Here is a 16617-nt window from a genome sequence, read left to right on the forward strand (position 1 = left end):
CTCAGCTCCGCCTAGATTCAGAGTGGTCCCTGAAGAGTTTGTCATGGAGGTCATCTTCACAGGACCATGAAAGAGAATTGGGCAGGGTTGAGACGGCGTACAGGCTATAGGGATGATTACATGCCACAAATATGCAGCTATTCATCTTCATTCCACCCTTAGCTGCATTTCCCCTTGTGCCAGAGAATAGGATAGGGACAGCCTGCAAATGAGGCTGCCGTACCGGAGCGACATTCCTGGACAGTGGATGGACAAGCAAGTCAGCAGTGAAGACATTTTCACTGCAGGAAGTGACACAGACCCTGGGGGTGACACTTCAGGAGGAAGTCGTAGAGGGACTCTGAGTGTTTGTTGGCTGTATCAGATGAAGGTGGCTGGCCTGAAAACTGGGCATTTGGAGAAGAGCTAACAGTTTGTGCCAACGCTCTGGAACAAGAATGACCTTGGTATACATGAGATACAAAAAAGATGGCGGGGAAGAGTTGGAACAGAGGCAAAAGGAGTTAACATTAGCAGCCATGTCACTCATTTTCCGTGCTGCACTGAGCGTCCTGGCAAGCAAGGCAAAAGGAGGAGTAGGTGACATGAGAGTCGTGAGAGGACGGTAGAGTCGCTGGAAAGTCACTCTGCTCTTGTCCTTCCCTGTCCCTGAGAGTAGGAGGCCAGCCTAGGGATTAGGGAATGACTTCAGGTCTCTGAGTGGTAGCAGTTGTGTTTTGTGCAAGGAGACTCCTCTGGATTCTCATACATGCTACTTTTAGAGAATCCTCAGCAAGTAAGCCCATAGGGGCGAGCCCTGGGCCAGGACCAGCCTCTCTGGTACTGACTGTGAAGCCTGGCTACTGGCTTTCCTCCTGTCATCTGGGATAGTGGAGTTCCTCAGTAAGGTAAGAACTGTGTGAGGGTGTGGTCCAGTCCCTTGCATTCCATCGAGTAGCAAATGTTACTTGCTTTTTCCTCCTCTGGGTCCTATAAGAGCTGTAGACCGGGCCTCACATCACAGGACAGCTATGATTAGTTCAGGAGTAAGAAAGAGCGGGACTGGGTCACCAAATCCCCACTTTGGGGAGGTATAGTGAGGGGCTTTCCTTGGTGACTCATTACAGCGCCCATTTCTGCCCTCCTAATGAGCTATCATTCAACAACACAATACACACAAACTTGGAGAACTTGGAAAGCAGCATGGTCGCCTATTCCCAATTAGGGAAGGCCATGGAGTAAGCTTTGGTGACTCTGGTATTTTTGAAGCCCTTGGTAGGGATTCTAGGCCAAAGCCTTCTTAGGCAGGAGATTGAGAGCAGGAAGAAGTTTCCCAGGATCAGCTTTGGTCTCTTCCTGACCCTGAGCTTGATGACCACTCAGCCAGTAGTAGTTTTGCTTGTCGCTATGGCAGTATAGCCATCTTTGAGAGAGAAACCCAGAGCCTCTGTGGCTGTCCCTGGAGCCCCTTCGCTGCTCAGCTGAGCCTGGTGTCCTGAGAGTTCTCTAGTCCAGCTTCCTGGAGGCCCTGAGATGGAGTGCAGACTTGGACCACAGCCCTGGCTTTGCTCAGTATCTCTGATACTCTGTGTCAGACTGCTTCTGTCTAACCTCACACATTCTCTCCTTTCCCAGAGCAGGGACCTTGTGTGTTGCCCTTTTGCATTGCCAAGCATAATGAGATGCTGGCCCACAGTGCCAGACAGGTGGAATCAGAGTTTCACCTCCTCCTGGGGACCTGAATCCTCTCCCCATCTCCAGATAGATAGAGCCCTTCCCCAGCAGCCAGGGATGGATCACTGATTCCTACAGACCAGGCTGTAGCTGAAGGAGTGTGTTTCCTATTCACCCAGGATCAGGACTCAGGATTAGCCCTCAGGCTGGGCAGACTGTGAGACCTGGGACTTCAGGAGGCCATGAGTCACTCTTGATGACCTGAGGTGCCTGAGAGCTTGCCCAACACCCCTCCTGCCTCATAACCATGCCCTTCAGAGTGCACCCATCTGCACTTATAGATATGTAGGGCAAAGGAGAGCTAGCCCTGCCAGTCTTCCCCTAGGCCTCACCTCAGCCATCTGTGTAGCAAGGACAGAGACCTTACAACTGCAACCTAGGAATGGGGCTGAGGTCTTAGTCAGCTGCCCCTGGCGTGTGCCACACACTTGACTCACCACTGCAAACTTACCAAAGCACTAGAAAGTGGGTCCTACTGCTGTTCTGCATCACAGATAAGGAAATGGGGAGCTTCATGGTTCCAAGGCTCATCCAGAGCTGATGAGAGACAGAGCCAGGGTCAAGCCAGGCCCTGGCAAGGTTCTGACCTGCTCATGCTTCAGGCTCTGCAAGTGACATCCATAGATGCATCTGTAGGAAACCTCCAGGGCCCACAGCTTCTATGAACAGAAGTTTGGGGCGCTCATCATATGTGCACCACCGCCTTTACTCCACTCTCCCTTATCCTGGCAGCTGTCCTGTTTGACATTGAGAATCCTCAGCAGCTGCTGTTTTAAGCACCTTGGGGATACGGTAAGAACATCCCAGGCTACGTCTCTATGGAGCATAGAAGAGCATAAAGATCTATCTCTGTGCAATCACACAGGGCCCACATTCTCTTCTTCTTACCCCACTAGGTGGAAATGCTAGAACGCAAGTATGGGGGACGCCTCGTGACCCGCCATGCAGCCCGCACCATCCAGACGGCGTTCCGCCAGTACCAGATGAACAAGAACTTTGAGCGCCTGCGTAGCTCCATGTCGGAGAACCGCATGTCACGCCGCATTGTGCTGTCCAACATGAGGATGCAGTTCTCCTTCGAGGGCCCCGAGAAGGTGCACAGCTCCTACTTCGAGGGAAAACAGGTTTCTGTGACCAATGATGGCTCCCAGCTGGGGGCCCTGGTGCCATCAGAATGTGGAGACCTTAGTGACCCAGCCCTCAAGTCTCCGGCCCCCTCCAGTGACTTTGCAGATGCCATCACGGAACTGGAGGATGCCTTCTCCAGGCAGGTGAAATCTCTGGCTGAATCCATCGATGATGCCCTTAATTGCCGCAGCCTACACAGTGAGGAGGTGCCAGCCTCAGACACGGCCCGGGCTCGGGACACTGAGCCCAAACCAGGCTTACATGGCATGGACCACCGCAAATTGGATGAGATGACAGCCTCATATAGTGATGTCACCCTCTACATTGATGAGGAAGAGCTGTCACCGCCTCTACCGCTCTCACAGGCTGGTGACCGGCCTTCCAGCACCGAGTCAGACCTGCGGCTGAGGTCTGGGGGTGCAGCCCAGGACTACTGGGCCTTGGCCCACAAAGAGGACAAGGCTGACACGGACACAAGCTGCCGAAGCACACCTTCACTGGAGCGGCCAGAGCCACGGCTGCGGGTGGAGCACCTGCCCCTGCTTACCATTGAGCCGCCCAGTGATAGCTCCGTGGAACTCAGTGACCGCTCGGATCGCAGCTCACTCAAGAGGCAGAGTGCCTATGAGCGCAGCCTCAGTGGGCAGCAGGGCAGCCCCAAGCATGGCCCCCACGGTGGCCCCCCCAAAGGCCTCCCCCGGGAGGAACCTGAATTGCGACCTCGACCCCCCAGACCTCTTGAGAGTCACCTAGCCATCAATGGTTCAGCCAACCGGCAGAGCAAATCTGAGTCTGACTACTCAGATGGGGACAATGACAGCATCAACAGCACGTCCAACTCCAATGACACCATAAACTGCAGCTCCGAGTCCTCATCGCGGGACAGCCTGCGGGAACAGACACTCAGCAAGCAGACATATCACAAGGAGACCCGCAACAGCTGGGACTCGCCAGCTTTCAGCAATGATGTCATCCGTAAGAGGCATTACCGAATTGGCCTGAATCTCTTCAACAAGTGAGTTCCCCCTTCATGAATGGAGGAAGGACCCACATGGGCTTTCACAGTCACACCCCTGGGCCCGGGCAGGGCTAGCAAGAGGTGAATCCATCTTCCTTCCTACTGTGAGCCTCTACCCACACCCTTACCAAGGCTGAAGTTTAAGGCAGCCTTTATAAGGCCAAGACAATATGTTACACCATGTTTATGGTTAGAGCAGCTTTAAGTCCCGGAAGACCCAGCTCCTTCTAAAGGCCATTTGTGGAGGTGGCAGATGTTCATGGGCTAGTCAGGAGAATGGCGACTTTTCTGTGGTAAATCCCTACCCATCCTGTCCACCCATGTATCCTCGTAACTGGCTCAGCCTCCAGATGCCAGGCTCAGGGCTGATGTGAAGCACAAAGGCCTTGAAACAAGCCGGTGGCAAGTCTGTGTAGTGGCCAGGGGAGAATGCGAGGTAGGGGAGCTGTGAACTGGGTCCTTTGAGTCTCTGCTCTGGAGGGGCTCAGAGAAGGTGCAGCCGGCAGCCCTGAGAGCCACGCAATGGTAAGAGATGGATATTTAAGGCAAGCTATTCTTAGCAGGGTCAAAAATAGCATGGGAAGTGGGGAGGGCTGAGCACGCCCTCTGAGGGAACCTTGGCGGTTCTTGTTTAACCTGAGATTTTACATTATTTCCTTCCCTCGGGCCGCTGGGATTTAGGGTCATCAGAAGCCAGCCTGGTCTCCCTGGGGGTTGTGGACCTGGAAAGCATGTGACTGGCCTTCCTGCTGGTTACAAGCAGACACCCTAGTAGTTTCCCAAAAAAGCCTCAGGAGGGTAGTAGGGCACAGTGGGGGCCAGCCACATCTGAGCCACACCTTGCTGTTTCCTGCAGTGCCTCCAAAACTAGGATGGCATGATTCCGAGCATCCCTAGCAGTGCAGATGGAGTGGGGTAAGAGGGGCGGTAGGAGGGGTGCAGTGTAGCCCTCATTGTGGCCTCTAGGAGCTGACTCCTCACATTTGCCAAGGGAGGAGCTTCTGCAGCCCCTTTGCTTACCTATGGCCTGCTGCATATAGGAGCCAACCCACCACTGTGCAAGCTACAGCCAGAGCCCACAGGTCACTGACCAATGTGTCCTGCCTAGTCCATCTGTCCTACATCGGCCTTGCTATTCCTACACACTGCCCTGCTCCCAGACTGCCTCTCAGCCGTGGGTAATGGGATTTCAGAGAGTGGATGGGTGGAGGCCAGCAGTAGGGTACAGGAGGCAAAAGAAACAATCTCCTTGACCAACCAGCTTTGGCCTTTGTAAATTCTTCCTCCATCTATCATTACATAATTACATGTGCAATACACAACAACAGTGAAAACCTTACGGTTCAGGATGCATCATCTTCGACTGTGGGGGGCTCTCCTTTGTGTGCATGCCTGCGTGTGTGCTTGTGCATACGCACATATGTGAGAGAGAGCCTGCTTGTTTACATGTGGACATGTGGGGACTGGGGTCAGTCGACATCATGTGCCCTCTTTTGGTCTTCACCTTATGTTTTGAGATAGTGTCTCTAACGAACCCTGGAAGTCAGTGAATCAGCCAGGTTGGCTGGCTAGTGAGCCCTAGAATCCTCTGGTTTCTGCCTTCCCAGGACTGGGACAGCTGGCTTTTTGCATAGGTTCTGAGCATCAAACTCAGGTCCCTGTAATTGCACAGCCAGCTCTTTGATAACTAAACTGCCTCCCCAAGCCCATCCAGGTCTTTTGTCTGTGGGCCTATTTTGTGTTTTGCACAGCTGTGAAACAGGACTGGTGCTGATGTCCCCTCCTTCCAGACCATAAGCAGCAAGCTTGGTATGTGAAGTCAGTGGTTTAGCTAGACTGGCTGGCCAGCGAGCCCTGTTTGTTTGGCCACCTTATATCGTTATGATTCAGCCTCCTTATATCTCTGGAAACATGACACTCTGTGGACTGTCCCAGCGCCTTCTCAGGATGAGTGGAATTCCAGGCTCCTGGGGGAGACTTTCTTTGGCATCAGAGCTGCCAAGTTCATGTTTAAAGGGGGTTATACCTGTTTCTTACCCCTGAGTCTGACAGTGCTTGCTCTCCACCACTCCATTTAGTACTGCCCTGCTTCTTCCAGGCGGAGTGTAGATTGTCGTAATTCACATTTTCTGCTGACTTGAGCAAGCTAGCCCCTTCCTATTGGTTTTTATGGCACACCTTCTAGGTTACTTGCTGTCATTTCTTCATTGGCTGCACATTTTTTTCAGTCTTGAAAAACTTAGGGCCATGGGGAAGTACTTTGTCACCAAAGGACATTCCTGGCTCTCACATTTTAAGACTGGCTGTCACTAAATTGCTCAGGTTGCTTGGGACTCTCTGTATAGCCCCGGCAGGCCTTGAACTTCTTGACCCTCCTGCCTAGGCCTTCCGATGTTCAGTGTTTGCCACTTTTCAGGGTGTGCCATCCTGAGGCCTTCTAAGGGATGACTCTTCAGAATTATAAGTATGTCCCCTGCTAGCTATTTATTGTTCTCGTCTTTTCCTTGGGGTTTTTCTTCTAGATATACAATTTGGACAGAATGAAAAGGACCTTGTGAAGAATCTAATTAGCTTTAACTGCATTGCTCTTATCTAGTGGAAATGTTTAATTTTATTTAGTGTGGTCATCAGTGCCTTTGCGTTTGAAATTGCTTTTTCTTTTTATGTTTTGTTTTTTTATTCTTCTAATTATTTTGCCCTGCTGGGGACTGAACCCAGGGCCTTGCAAAGACTAAGCAAATGTTCACTGCTGCACTGTATACCAACCATTATTATCAGGCTTAACCATTACACTTTGATAAATCTGCTGTGCATGTTTGTATTCATGAGTATGTAGGTGCTGACACACGTGTGTGTGCCCATTTATATATGTGTGTGAATGCCATCTCCCCAGCCCCTCATGTGTCAGTGATATTTTAAGACAAGGACCCCTCCTTTGTCACACTCTTCATGGATGGTTGTTCCTCATGAATTTTAGAATCAACTCATTGAGAACCTTCTGGGGAAACTGGAACCACCTCTAGATTGGAGGTAAATTTGGAGAGACAGCCCTTTATACTGCCCGAGACAAGACGGGAAGGCCCAATCTAGGATTGTGCATTAATTAAAACTAATGAAAATTAACTTGGCTCTCCAGGGGCACTAGCCACTTGTGGACCAGGATAGGTGCATAGCTGTGAGACAGGCCAGGCCAGTCTAGAGCCTGAGGGGGCAGCTGCAGCAGCTCTGGCTCTGAGATCTAGCTGGTGGCACTGGCAGGAACCAGTAAGGTTCCATGTGGAAGAGACCCCAAGGCCCTGGCTGATGCTTGTCTTGGCCCCTAACAAGCAAGCACTCAGCCTCAGTTTCCTCCTTCAGTCAGCCATGATGCCACGTCAGGGCGCCTTGGAGATTCTGAGTTGCTGTAACTTTGGCAGTTAAACAAGCCAGAACCTGTTTGTCAGTTTTAGAGCCTTTTGTTCCATTTCTAAGGCTCTTCTGTAGAAGAGGGGAAGAGCTCTGGGTCTCAGAATGGCTGGTAGCTCCAGGTTTAGTCACAAACTCCAGGGTCCCTCCAGGGATAGATCTGAGAGCCCAAGCCCTGGCAGCCTTGCCTGGGCTATAACTGCTTTGCCCGAGGGCTTTGAAGTTTGAGCCAGGCCCCACTGATCCTCAGCAGTCCCACTACAATACTGGGTCTCTTTCCATAAGGTCCAACAGCCTCCATTCCCCCTCTGACTTCACTCCTACTTTCTACCCCCTGTTGACTCTTCTACCACTGCTGGGGCTCTCCCAAAAGTCCCAGGTCTCTTCCTCTTACTACTGCCATCCTGTTAGGCCCCACCCTTGCCTGCACCCCTTCTGAGAACCCTCCAGGACACATAGGTCCTACTACCTCCCTAACAAGTGAGATACCTCTCTGTCCAGAGCATCCCTCCAGTGGTCTGCAGAGGCTTGCATGGTGACCCACAGTGAGAGTGCCAGAAAAAGAAAATGAAACAGGAGTGCTAAGAAATTGAGGCAAGCTAAGAGGGCCTTGCTAGGGAGCCTGTGCCACTTCCTGGTGTCTCCAGGCCCCTGTCCAGGCCCCAGCTACACATCTGGTCAACAGCTCTCAGAGAGGGCAGGAATCCAGAAACCCCAGGCAGAAGGGGACCAACTATACCACTGATGTGTCTGAGACCTGGAGTGTATTCATGTTTGAGCCTTGGCACAATTGAAAAGTGGGCGTGGGTCCCTTTTCCCAGGACTTGGACAGAATTCGAGATGAGGGGGCCAAGGCTTGGCCTACAGCTGCCATCCCAGGAGGTACTGTGGGTGACTGCTGTCAGGCTCAGCTCAGTCTCGGAGGTTTTTCTTGGCCCTGTGCAGCTGGCTGTGGGAGGGGCAGATGAAAATTCATGCTTTGTAAGGTCCTTTCACAGTCTCATTCTTGACCTCACTCAGAGCCACCCATAGCTGCTGTTGTCACTGAAGGTTGTAGCGGAATGACAGGAGACCAGAGAGACCAGTGGAAGACCACTTGAGTCTGAATCAACATGATGTCTAGGAAAGCTAGCTTAGACTTAGAGGAAGCAGGCATGGCAAAACTGGAAATACACAGCAGGGTGGAACTGAGTGGGCTCACTGCTAGCCTCCTGCCTGTTTCAGAAAGACCTCCACATTAGACACAGCAGCAGGCGAGGCAGAGAAGCAGAAGCCAACACTGTCTCTGCTGTCAGTATGAACTGACTTACCGTCGTGGCATCTGGTGGTGGCTCAGGGAGGTTTGGAGGCTTCCGAAGATAACAGAATATTTAAAGACCTGGCACTGCCTTGCTGGGCACCTTGGAGCTGAGTAACTTGATTCTCTGGCCCCTCATTTTGTTGTCATTAAAGGGAACAATTCCCTCTACCAGGAACCCTCCCGAGTCCCTACGCAGCTCCTCCTCAGAAGGCCCCAGTCTCTCCAACCATGCAATTGAAGCCATACTTTTAGTTTGTCCAGGATGCTGTGGTGTCCCTCTGGCTGGTCCTGCTCAGACCTGGCCTGTTCCCTCCATAGAGTCTGCACAGCTCCCAGGAGCCTGATGGAAGCTTCCAGCTTGACCTTCCTGTTTCATTCTTGCCGGGTGACCCAGTCATTCCTAGGATACAAAGGTCCCTGAGAGGTCAAGTAACTTGCCTCAGGGTCCCCGGCCAGTAAATAGAACTGAGATTTAGCCCAGGCTTCCTGTGGTCTGGCTCCATAGCCAGATCCCTCCCTGCCTCAAACACCAATGGGAAAACATGGTTTTGGAGGGTGGGGACTTGGTGGGCCTATGGCAGATAGCTAAAGGGGACTGTGGCACGCCCCTCTGCTTACAGTTCCAAGATCAAACTGGGCCTATGGCTTCCTTCCTGTAGGGAAGCCTGAATGTCCACAAAGGGCAGGGATCACCTCACTCACTGTGGGGGAAGAACTGCAAGGTTGTCCACAGCAGGGGCTATACAGCATGGATATCCAGCAAAATGGCCGTCCCCCTGCATGGAGGCCAGTGTGAGGTCATTCCTGCAGGAAGCCTCTTGGAAACTGTCTTTGGGCTCTGGAGCTACCCCTTACCACAGCCTGTCCCCTCGGTCTACCCACCCTTCAAAGTGACTTACATTAATCCTGCTCCTCAGCCCCAGCAACTGTGGCTTCCTCTGTTCTGTGACATCCGTAGTCCTTCCTACCCTAGGCTTGGGTTACAAGTAGTAGTTGTCAAGGATTATGAGTCTGACCCTTTCTGCCTATGCCCATGATCACCACACACAAACTTAAACAGACAGACAGACAGACAGACAGACAGACAGACAGACAGACACACACACACACCCAGCAGAGACCACGTTTTCTTCCACCCTGCTGTTCCTCTGTGCAATGACTGTGTACTAGAGCACCCTGGCTGAGTAGAATGTGTGGTGCCCTGGCTCTGATCCCCTCCGACTAGCCAAGGGAACCTTCTAGAACTTTTAAAAACTGGCTCTTACATATCCTGTTCCAAGTATGCAGACCTCTGGCCATTCATCCTGCTATGTAACTATCCTTCCTTTCCCCTCCCCCAGTTTCCCACTGCTAGCCAACTGTGGGCCTCAGCCTGCAGCCCCTCCGTGGACCTCTACCTAGAGAGTCTGAAAGGCGCTATCTGCTGTACTCAAGGACTTAGGCTCCCAGCCCCTTGGCCATGCCAGCAGCACACTGCAGGCTCTGTGCCTGGCACCTTAACCTCTGAAGTGTATGTGTTCAAGGACATGCCACAGCCTCATACCCTAAAGAAATCCCCACTTCCCTGGGCAGAGGAGCCTGTTTAGGAGTCCTGCTATAATGGACCTGGGGATATAGGGACAGGCAAAGAGGTAAGAGTGCCAAAGCAGGGCAGCCCATCATGGGGTGGGGAGTGGACCAGATCATCTTGGGCTGCTTTATTACCAGATGTGCCAGGACACTGCTGTCAAGGGACTAGTAAACACTGGTACTTGTTCTGTACTACCCAGGAAATAGAAGGATAGACCTCGACTGACTAGGATAAGGGAATGTGCCTGGTCTCACCATTTAATGGGCACACCACTGGGTATGCTTGGGCTGGCTCTAGAGGGCACCTCAGTGCTAAACAGCGCTCAGTGACTGGACAGAGGGGAAAGGGAACCACTGTGACCCAATGGCCAGCCTGGCCCAGAACAGGACATATACCTTGAGAGTCACCTGTACAGCTGTTTTCAAACTCACTCATGTCATCTTGTGAGTGAGCTGCCAGTGAGCTGAGGGCTCAGGCTTACACAAAGACAGACAGGACGTCAGAGCCCTCCCCTCCCTTCCCTGGGTCCTCAGTTGCCACACACACAGCCAGCCAGGTGTTGAGGTAATATGTTCTGCTGTGGAGCCAGAGTAGGGCATAGGCTCTCTGTACCTGCAGTGTCTGACCTGTATGTTTCCTGAGCCCCTGAGGACCTAGTTAGTGAGACCACAGCCTGGCAAGGACGGGTGGTTCACCTAACCCAGTAGAGCTGCCCCAGACACATTCCCAGGGTCTTGGCCTCATCAGCAGGGCCCATACGACGGCCTCTGGTGAAGCCTGGCATCTGGCTCTGTTTCTGCAGCACCGTGTCCTCAGCACAAAGCTTCCCAGTGCTGAGCAGGTACTTCTTCACAGGGCCTGGATGGTCCTGGTGAAGCTGTCAGTAGGTAGAGACCATTTCCTGTCTTCAGCTGTCTCCTGCTTCCCTCCAGGAGGGGTGGGAGTGGGGATAGGGGATGGAGTACAGACCCAGGAAGGAAAATAAGGAAGCTCTTTGCTGTGGAAGTTTACTGTCTGGACGGGACAGGAGTGATAATGCTCTTGATAGCCATAGGTTGGCAAGGGTTTGTAGTGTTTTACCTCTGGGTCTGCAGAGAGCTTGACTTCTGCATGCCAACCAGAGATGGCAGGGGTTACATGCCTATGCTCCCAGTAGGTTTTGGGTGCCAGCTGAGAGAACATACAATTTATTTAGAGTTCTCAGAGAACATGGGATATCCTTTTACAGTACAAATCTATAGATCACTGGCTAGAGGAGCAGGAGCAGGCCTCTAGCAAGTCTCAAAGGTGGAGTCCCACTTCTCTGGCTAAGGCAGGAGTAAGTCCCCCTGCTTACAAGCTTTTTCTGTAGTCCCAGAGGCTATCTCTAGGCAACTCCCCTTCCTTACTGTGTCAGTCTTCTGTCTCCTCTTCCTCTTCCTCCTCTTCCTCTTCCTCCATCATTGAGCTCTCAGTTCGTCTTTGTTTGTGCAGCCCTGGAAGGTCCAGATTTATGGGGTGTCAGCTAGGCCCAGATTGGATGAATGCGTGCATGTACAATAAAGTCAGAAAGGGGACCAATCAGGGAAGGGCCATAGTTGTCTTTGCAGGCTGCTTGCTGCTTTTCCAGCCTATTAAAGCCAATGACTCTGTCACGCTGGGGCTCTGGTGCAGCTGAGATGTGTGGCTCCCTCACCCTCAGGGGCTCCTCCTACCCCTAGCTTTGAGTTAGTTGTCCTTACACCTAGGTGGGCCATGCAGCTGAGTGTGTGTGGGGGCTGTGGGAGCAGTGTGTGGGGTGTGTGTGTGTGTGTGTGTGTGTGTGTGTGTGTGTGTGTGTGTGTGTGTGTGTGTGTGTGTGTGTGTGCGTGTGTGTGTGTGTGTGTGTGTGCGCATGTATGTGGTGTGTGCACAGGGTAACATGCTGAGCTGTATGTAGGAGCAGCTTTGAATTGGTGCAGGTGGGTCCTCACAGGGATTGCACACAGTAATCGTGACCAGGTGTTAGGATCCCTACTTGCCACTTGTCAGTAGCAGCGTCCATGTGGAAGAGCAGGCAGCAAAGCTGACACTGTGGTGTAGTTTAAGCTTTGCAAAGTGTCCGTCGGTAATTTGAGAATCATGTTTCCAGCACCCTCAGAGACCTCTCGGTGCTAGCATGGGATATAGGCAGTTGAGTAAAGAGCTTGGAACCAGACATGGCAGGATGCCATTTTTGAACTCTGAAATTAACATCCATGCCGCATAGGAGAAGGGGACAAGGGCCAGGGGCTGGTGTAGATAAACAGAGTGGGAGAACAAGGAACACCTATTACAAGTCCCACCCCCTCCCCCTGCTGCAGGGGTCAAGCGGTCATTACTGAGCATTCTTCTTGTCCATCCCACCCAGGAAGCCTGAGAAGGGCATCCAGTATCTCATTGAGCGCGGCTTCGTGCCCGACACGCCAGTGGGAGTGGCCCACTTCCTGCTGCAGCGCAAGGGCCTCAGCCGCCAGATGATCGGTGAGTTCCTGGGAAACCGGCAGAAGCAGTTCAACCGTGATGTACTCGAGTAAGTCTGGGGGGTCAGGGCCCCATTCCACATGCACAAAATGCTGTCAGCCATGGAATTCCCAACATGCCACATCACCTACATCCACTCATGTACAGTGTCAGGCATATTGTTTGCTGGGACTACAGTTACATCTTGCTTTCCTAGGATGAGTCCTAACCCCCCCTGCAGAGACCAAAACCCCAACATGCTCAGGGCATATCCTAAAATGCCCATTTGTCAAACATCTCAGAATTACGGATCATCCCCATATGACACCAGTCCTCTGTATGGACAGCTGTATACCATGAGGTTTGGTGAGTAATGGCAGAAGCAAGTCTATGTTCACCATGGACAAAATTAGTTTTTTTCAAGTATTTTGGACCCACAGTTAGTGAATCTGAGGTTGGGGAGTCCAGGCATGTAGAGAGCTGCCTAAACTGAACCCCTCTCCAACTGCACCCTCGGCTGCCACCCAGTCTTATTTGCCCAAAACAACAGCTCATGCCAATCCATACATCCCTACCCTGCCAAGTACACACGGTCAGCTGGATCTAATATAAACTCCACTGCCTTCCCACAGTCCCTCCGTCCACACCATCCCCAGAGCCTCTTGCCATCACACATGACCACCTTGACCTGACAACTGTTCATCCAACACAGACAAGTAGCCCTGCCCATGCCTAACCTATACACCTACCTCCCCGGTGGGCAGCACTCAGCCACACTCCAACAACCCTGAAAGCTAGAGTGTGTGACACTGGGCTATGGGAAGCACTGCAGAGAGGAGGGGCTCCTGGGCCTGTTCTCCTGCTGCTTCTGTTATGAGTAGTGCTGCCCAGGGCTTACTATCTCCACAGTGTCTCTTCCCTGACATATATAGGTAGGTAGTGGGAGGAGCAGTGCTCAGAGCAGCTGCCTTGCTAGGATTGTACCCAGTCCTCTGACTGCAGGATTTCACAGCTGACAGAAATACCGAGATGCTGAGCCCAGGGGAGAAGTCAGTCCTGGGGAGGGTGCACATGGTCATCCCCGCCATGTGCTTAGTCCTGTGCTCCATGGAGGACAGCAACAGCTAGGGAGCAGAGATGGAACAGGGTCACCAGTCTTAGTGTTTTGCAGTGGGTATCCTGCGCAGTGGTCTCAGGCAACTTGGCAAGGACTGCTGCCCCAGCCTCACCATGTAAGGGGAGTGGCCAGTACTATGCCTTTTTCACACAGGACACAAGGTCTGAGGGCGTGTGCCTGGGTGCAAATACACCCACACATGCACTCATGCAGAAACCCTTTCTGCATTCACATATGTGCACATAGACATGACCAGACACATAAATCAAAGGACTAAAGCGTTGGTAGAGGCTGGCATAGAGCAGGCAGAAGCAGAAGGTTAATGCTTCTTAAGCCAAGGGCATGCATCAGACCTCTCCGATGGTCCTCACGTGTTTCTTCCTCTTCCTCTCACTAGCCAGCATGGAGAGCAAGGTGCAGGGAAAACAGATTCATTGCCACAGCATTGTAGGCCCCCACTACCCACCCCCCTCCTACTGGATTTCTGCTCTCAGGAAATCCTTGCATTGTTCTCCCCCATTAGAAAATAGCACTGGCCTCAGGAAGTAGCCAGGCCCCCAGCCCGCCTCCTAGGCCTCCTGGAGGGCAGCTGAATTGCTCATATTCTCTCCAGGATGGATCTAGCAGTGGAGACAAGTCCAGTCTAATGATGCTGCCACAGTTCACTCTAGCTTTGTAGCTACAGCTGCTTTCAGAGGTGATGTGGACACCAAGCCATTCTGGGAAGTATCTCCCGGGTCCCATCAGAGAGAAGTAAAAGTGTGCCTGTCTCCTCGCCTTCCCTGGTCCTTCACACTAGGGTGCCTTAGTCACCAAGGTGGCTCTTGAGAAGCCCCTGCCAGTCATGTTCCCTCCACATGAGAGTAAGACTGCTGCCTGGGCACACATCCTGGTCAGGCACCTGAGGGCTCTCTCCTCATGGGCCATCCACTGCGTACCCATGGGATATATGAACTGCAGTGCTGGTCTCTATTGGAGAACAACCCCACCTTTGAGCTCCTTGGTGGAGAATGGCTTACATGCACAGAACATATACCTCCTACAACTTCAGGGTCTCCAGATGCCTCAGAAGCCTGGGAATCTGAGGGGCAGGCTTCCCAGAGGCAGTCTGTCTGTCCCATAGATTCAAGGACCCTTGGCTCTTTGAAGCCCAAGCCCCATCATGTGGTAAAACTGGATGTGCCACCTCCATGGGCCTGGCTGCTCTCACAGGCCATCCATCTCTGTTCCAGCTGTGTTGTGGACGAGATGGACTTCTCCGCCATGGAACTAGATGAAGCCCTCCGGAAGTTCCAGGCACACATCCGAGTCCAAGGGGAGGCTCAGAAAGTGGAGCGGCTCATCGAGGCATTCAGGTCAGGCCATGTGTGAGGTAAAGTGGGATCTACCACATCAGTGGAGGGACATGCTCCTCATGGCACTGCAGAGGTCCAGGGCCACAGCAGGATAAGGCGTCTATGCATAATTGGCTCCCTGTGTCCCAGGGCTGGACCACTGACTCCTGTCAGTTGTACTTTGGAAGGATAGACCTTTATTCTGATTTTTCGGATGAGGAAACGGAGGCTCAGAGGTTAATGTCTCCACTGTCTCCAATGCTCACTGTCTCAAGGTTCTCTGGCTTTCTGGAGGCAGTTTCCCATTCCCAGGCTTATTGCATCTCCTGGTGACCCATCACACAAGCTATGAAGCCATGTGACCTGGGCTACTCACCAAATCCACCTGCTGTGTGACTTTACACAGATTCTTACTTCTCTGTGCCTCCCTTCCCCTACCTGTGAGGTAGGGAAAACAGTAGTAATTAGAGAGGGGATGGAAGGATGGAGGGGCCCACCTATCCCATCATCTGACATGACAGTGAAGTTGTAGTCATTTCCTTTGGGACCGTGTGCAGACCTGCCATGTCGGGGCCTCCATACTTGAGGCTGACTGAGTATAGACTCCTGTCCCCTGCTTACCCAGCTGTAGCAGTGGGGTCAGGAGGAGTTAGAGCATGGAAGGTGGACCACTCCAGGGTAGCTTCCTGGAGGGAGCAGCACTCAACTGGGCCTGGTTGGAGAAGGCTGAATTACAGCCATTATTATATAACATCTGAATTGCGGCTGTGCTGTATACAGATGTTATCATTGGCTCTGCCCTGCCTTTCTACGAGATCTCAGTAGAGAGGCTGTCAGAAGCGCTGTGGTGGCCAGTGAGACAGAGCGAGTGGGTGGAGCATGGTGCCAGCTGGTAAAGCAGAGGACTCAGGCAGGCACTGAGGCCATGGTGAAGGAAAGCTTGCCTCCTCCCTGTGGTTCTAGATAGCCTGCTGGGATATCCCCATTCCAGGCAAGGGAACGAGAGACATAGCCTTGAACTTTTCCCTCCTATACCCACCCTCCCATGGGTGAACTGGGTCTCAGGGAGCTGCACTGGGAGGTCTGTTCTGGGCAGCCAGCCTTCTCACTGGGACAAGGATGGGAGGGGCTGCAGCAGGGCCAAAGGTTAGGGTTGACTAACAGACAGTGCTAGTACAAGGCTTAGGTGATCCCTGACCAGCTCCCTGTCCTCCCAGCCAGCGGTACTGTGTCTGCAATCCTGGGGTGGTGCGACAGTTCCGGAACCCAGACACCATCTTCATCCTGGCCTTCGCCATCATCCTGCTCAACACAGACATGTACAGCCCCAATGTCAAGCCAGAGCGCAAAATGAAGCTGGAGGACTTTGTCAAGAACCTCCGAGGTGAGCCAGGAGCAGAACACACTGTTGTTTAGCCCGGCTTCCTTCTGTCCGAGGACCTAGACACACTGAGAGGTGACATATGTACCTGAGATCTGGGTTCTGGTTCAGGGAACCCAGCGCTACACAAATGCTCAACAGATGGAGTGCAGCCTGCCACACATGCCCCTCACCACAGGGAAGGTGGTATC

The 16617-nt window shown here is 52.5% G+C and overlaps 1 protein-coding gene across 6 annotated transcripts in view; it reads left to right on the plus strand.

Annotated features, from left to right (window-relative positions):
* Nucleotides 1-16617, plus strand: part of Iqsec1 (IQ motif and Sec7 domain ArfGEF 1) — a 317408-nt gene that overhangs the window by 285848 nt on the left and 14943 nt on the right. For all 6 annotated transcript variants that reach the window (XM_032906103.1, XM_032906107.1, XM_032906106.1 and 3 more), the window contains 4 exons: nucleotides 2610-3856; nucleotides 12503-12664; nucleotides 14944-15066; nucleotides 16263-16429. In XM_032906103.1, the coding sequence (XP_032761994.1) occupies nucleotides 2610-3856; nucleotides 12503-12664; nucleotides 14944-15066; nucleotides 16263-16429 (1699 nt within the window). The remainder of the gene's footprint in view (nucleotides 1-2609; nucleotides 3857-12502; nucleotides 12665-14943; nucleotides 15067-16262; nucleotides 16430-16617) is intronic.

This window comes from Rattus rattus, chromosome 6 (genome assembly GCF_011064425.1).
Source record: "Rattus rattus isolate New Zealand chromosome 6, Rrattus_CSIRO_v1, whole genome shotgun sequence".
NCBI classification, from domain to species: Eukaryota; Metazoa; Chordata; class Mammalia; order Rodentia; family Muridae; genus Rattus; species Rattus rattus.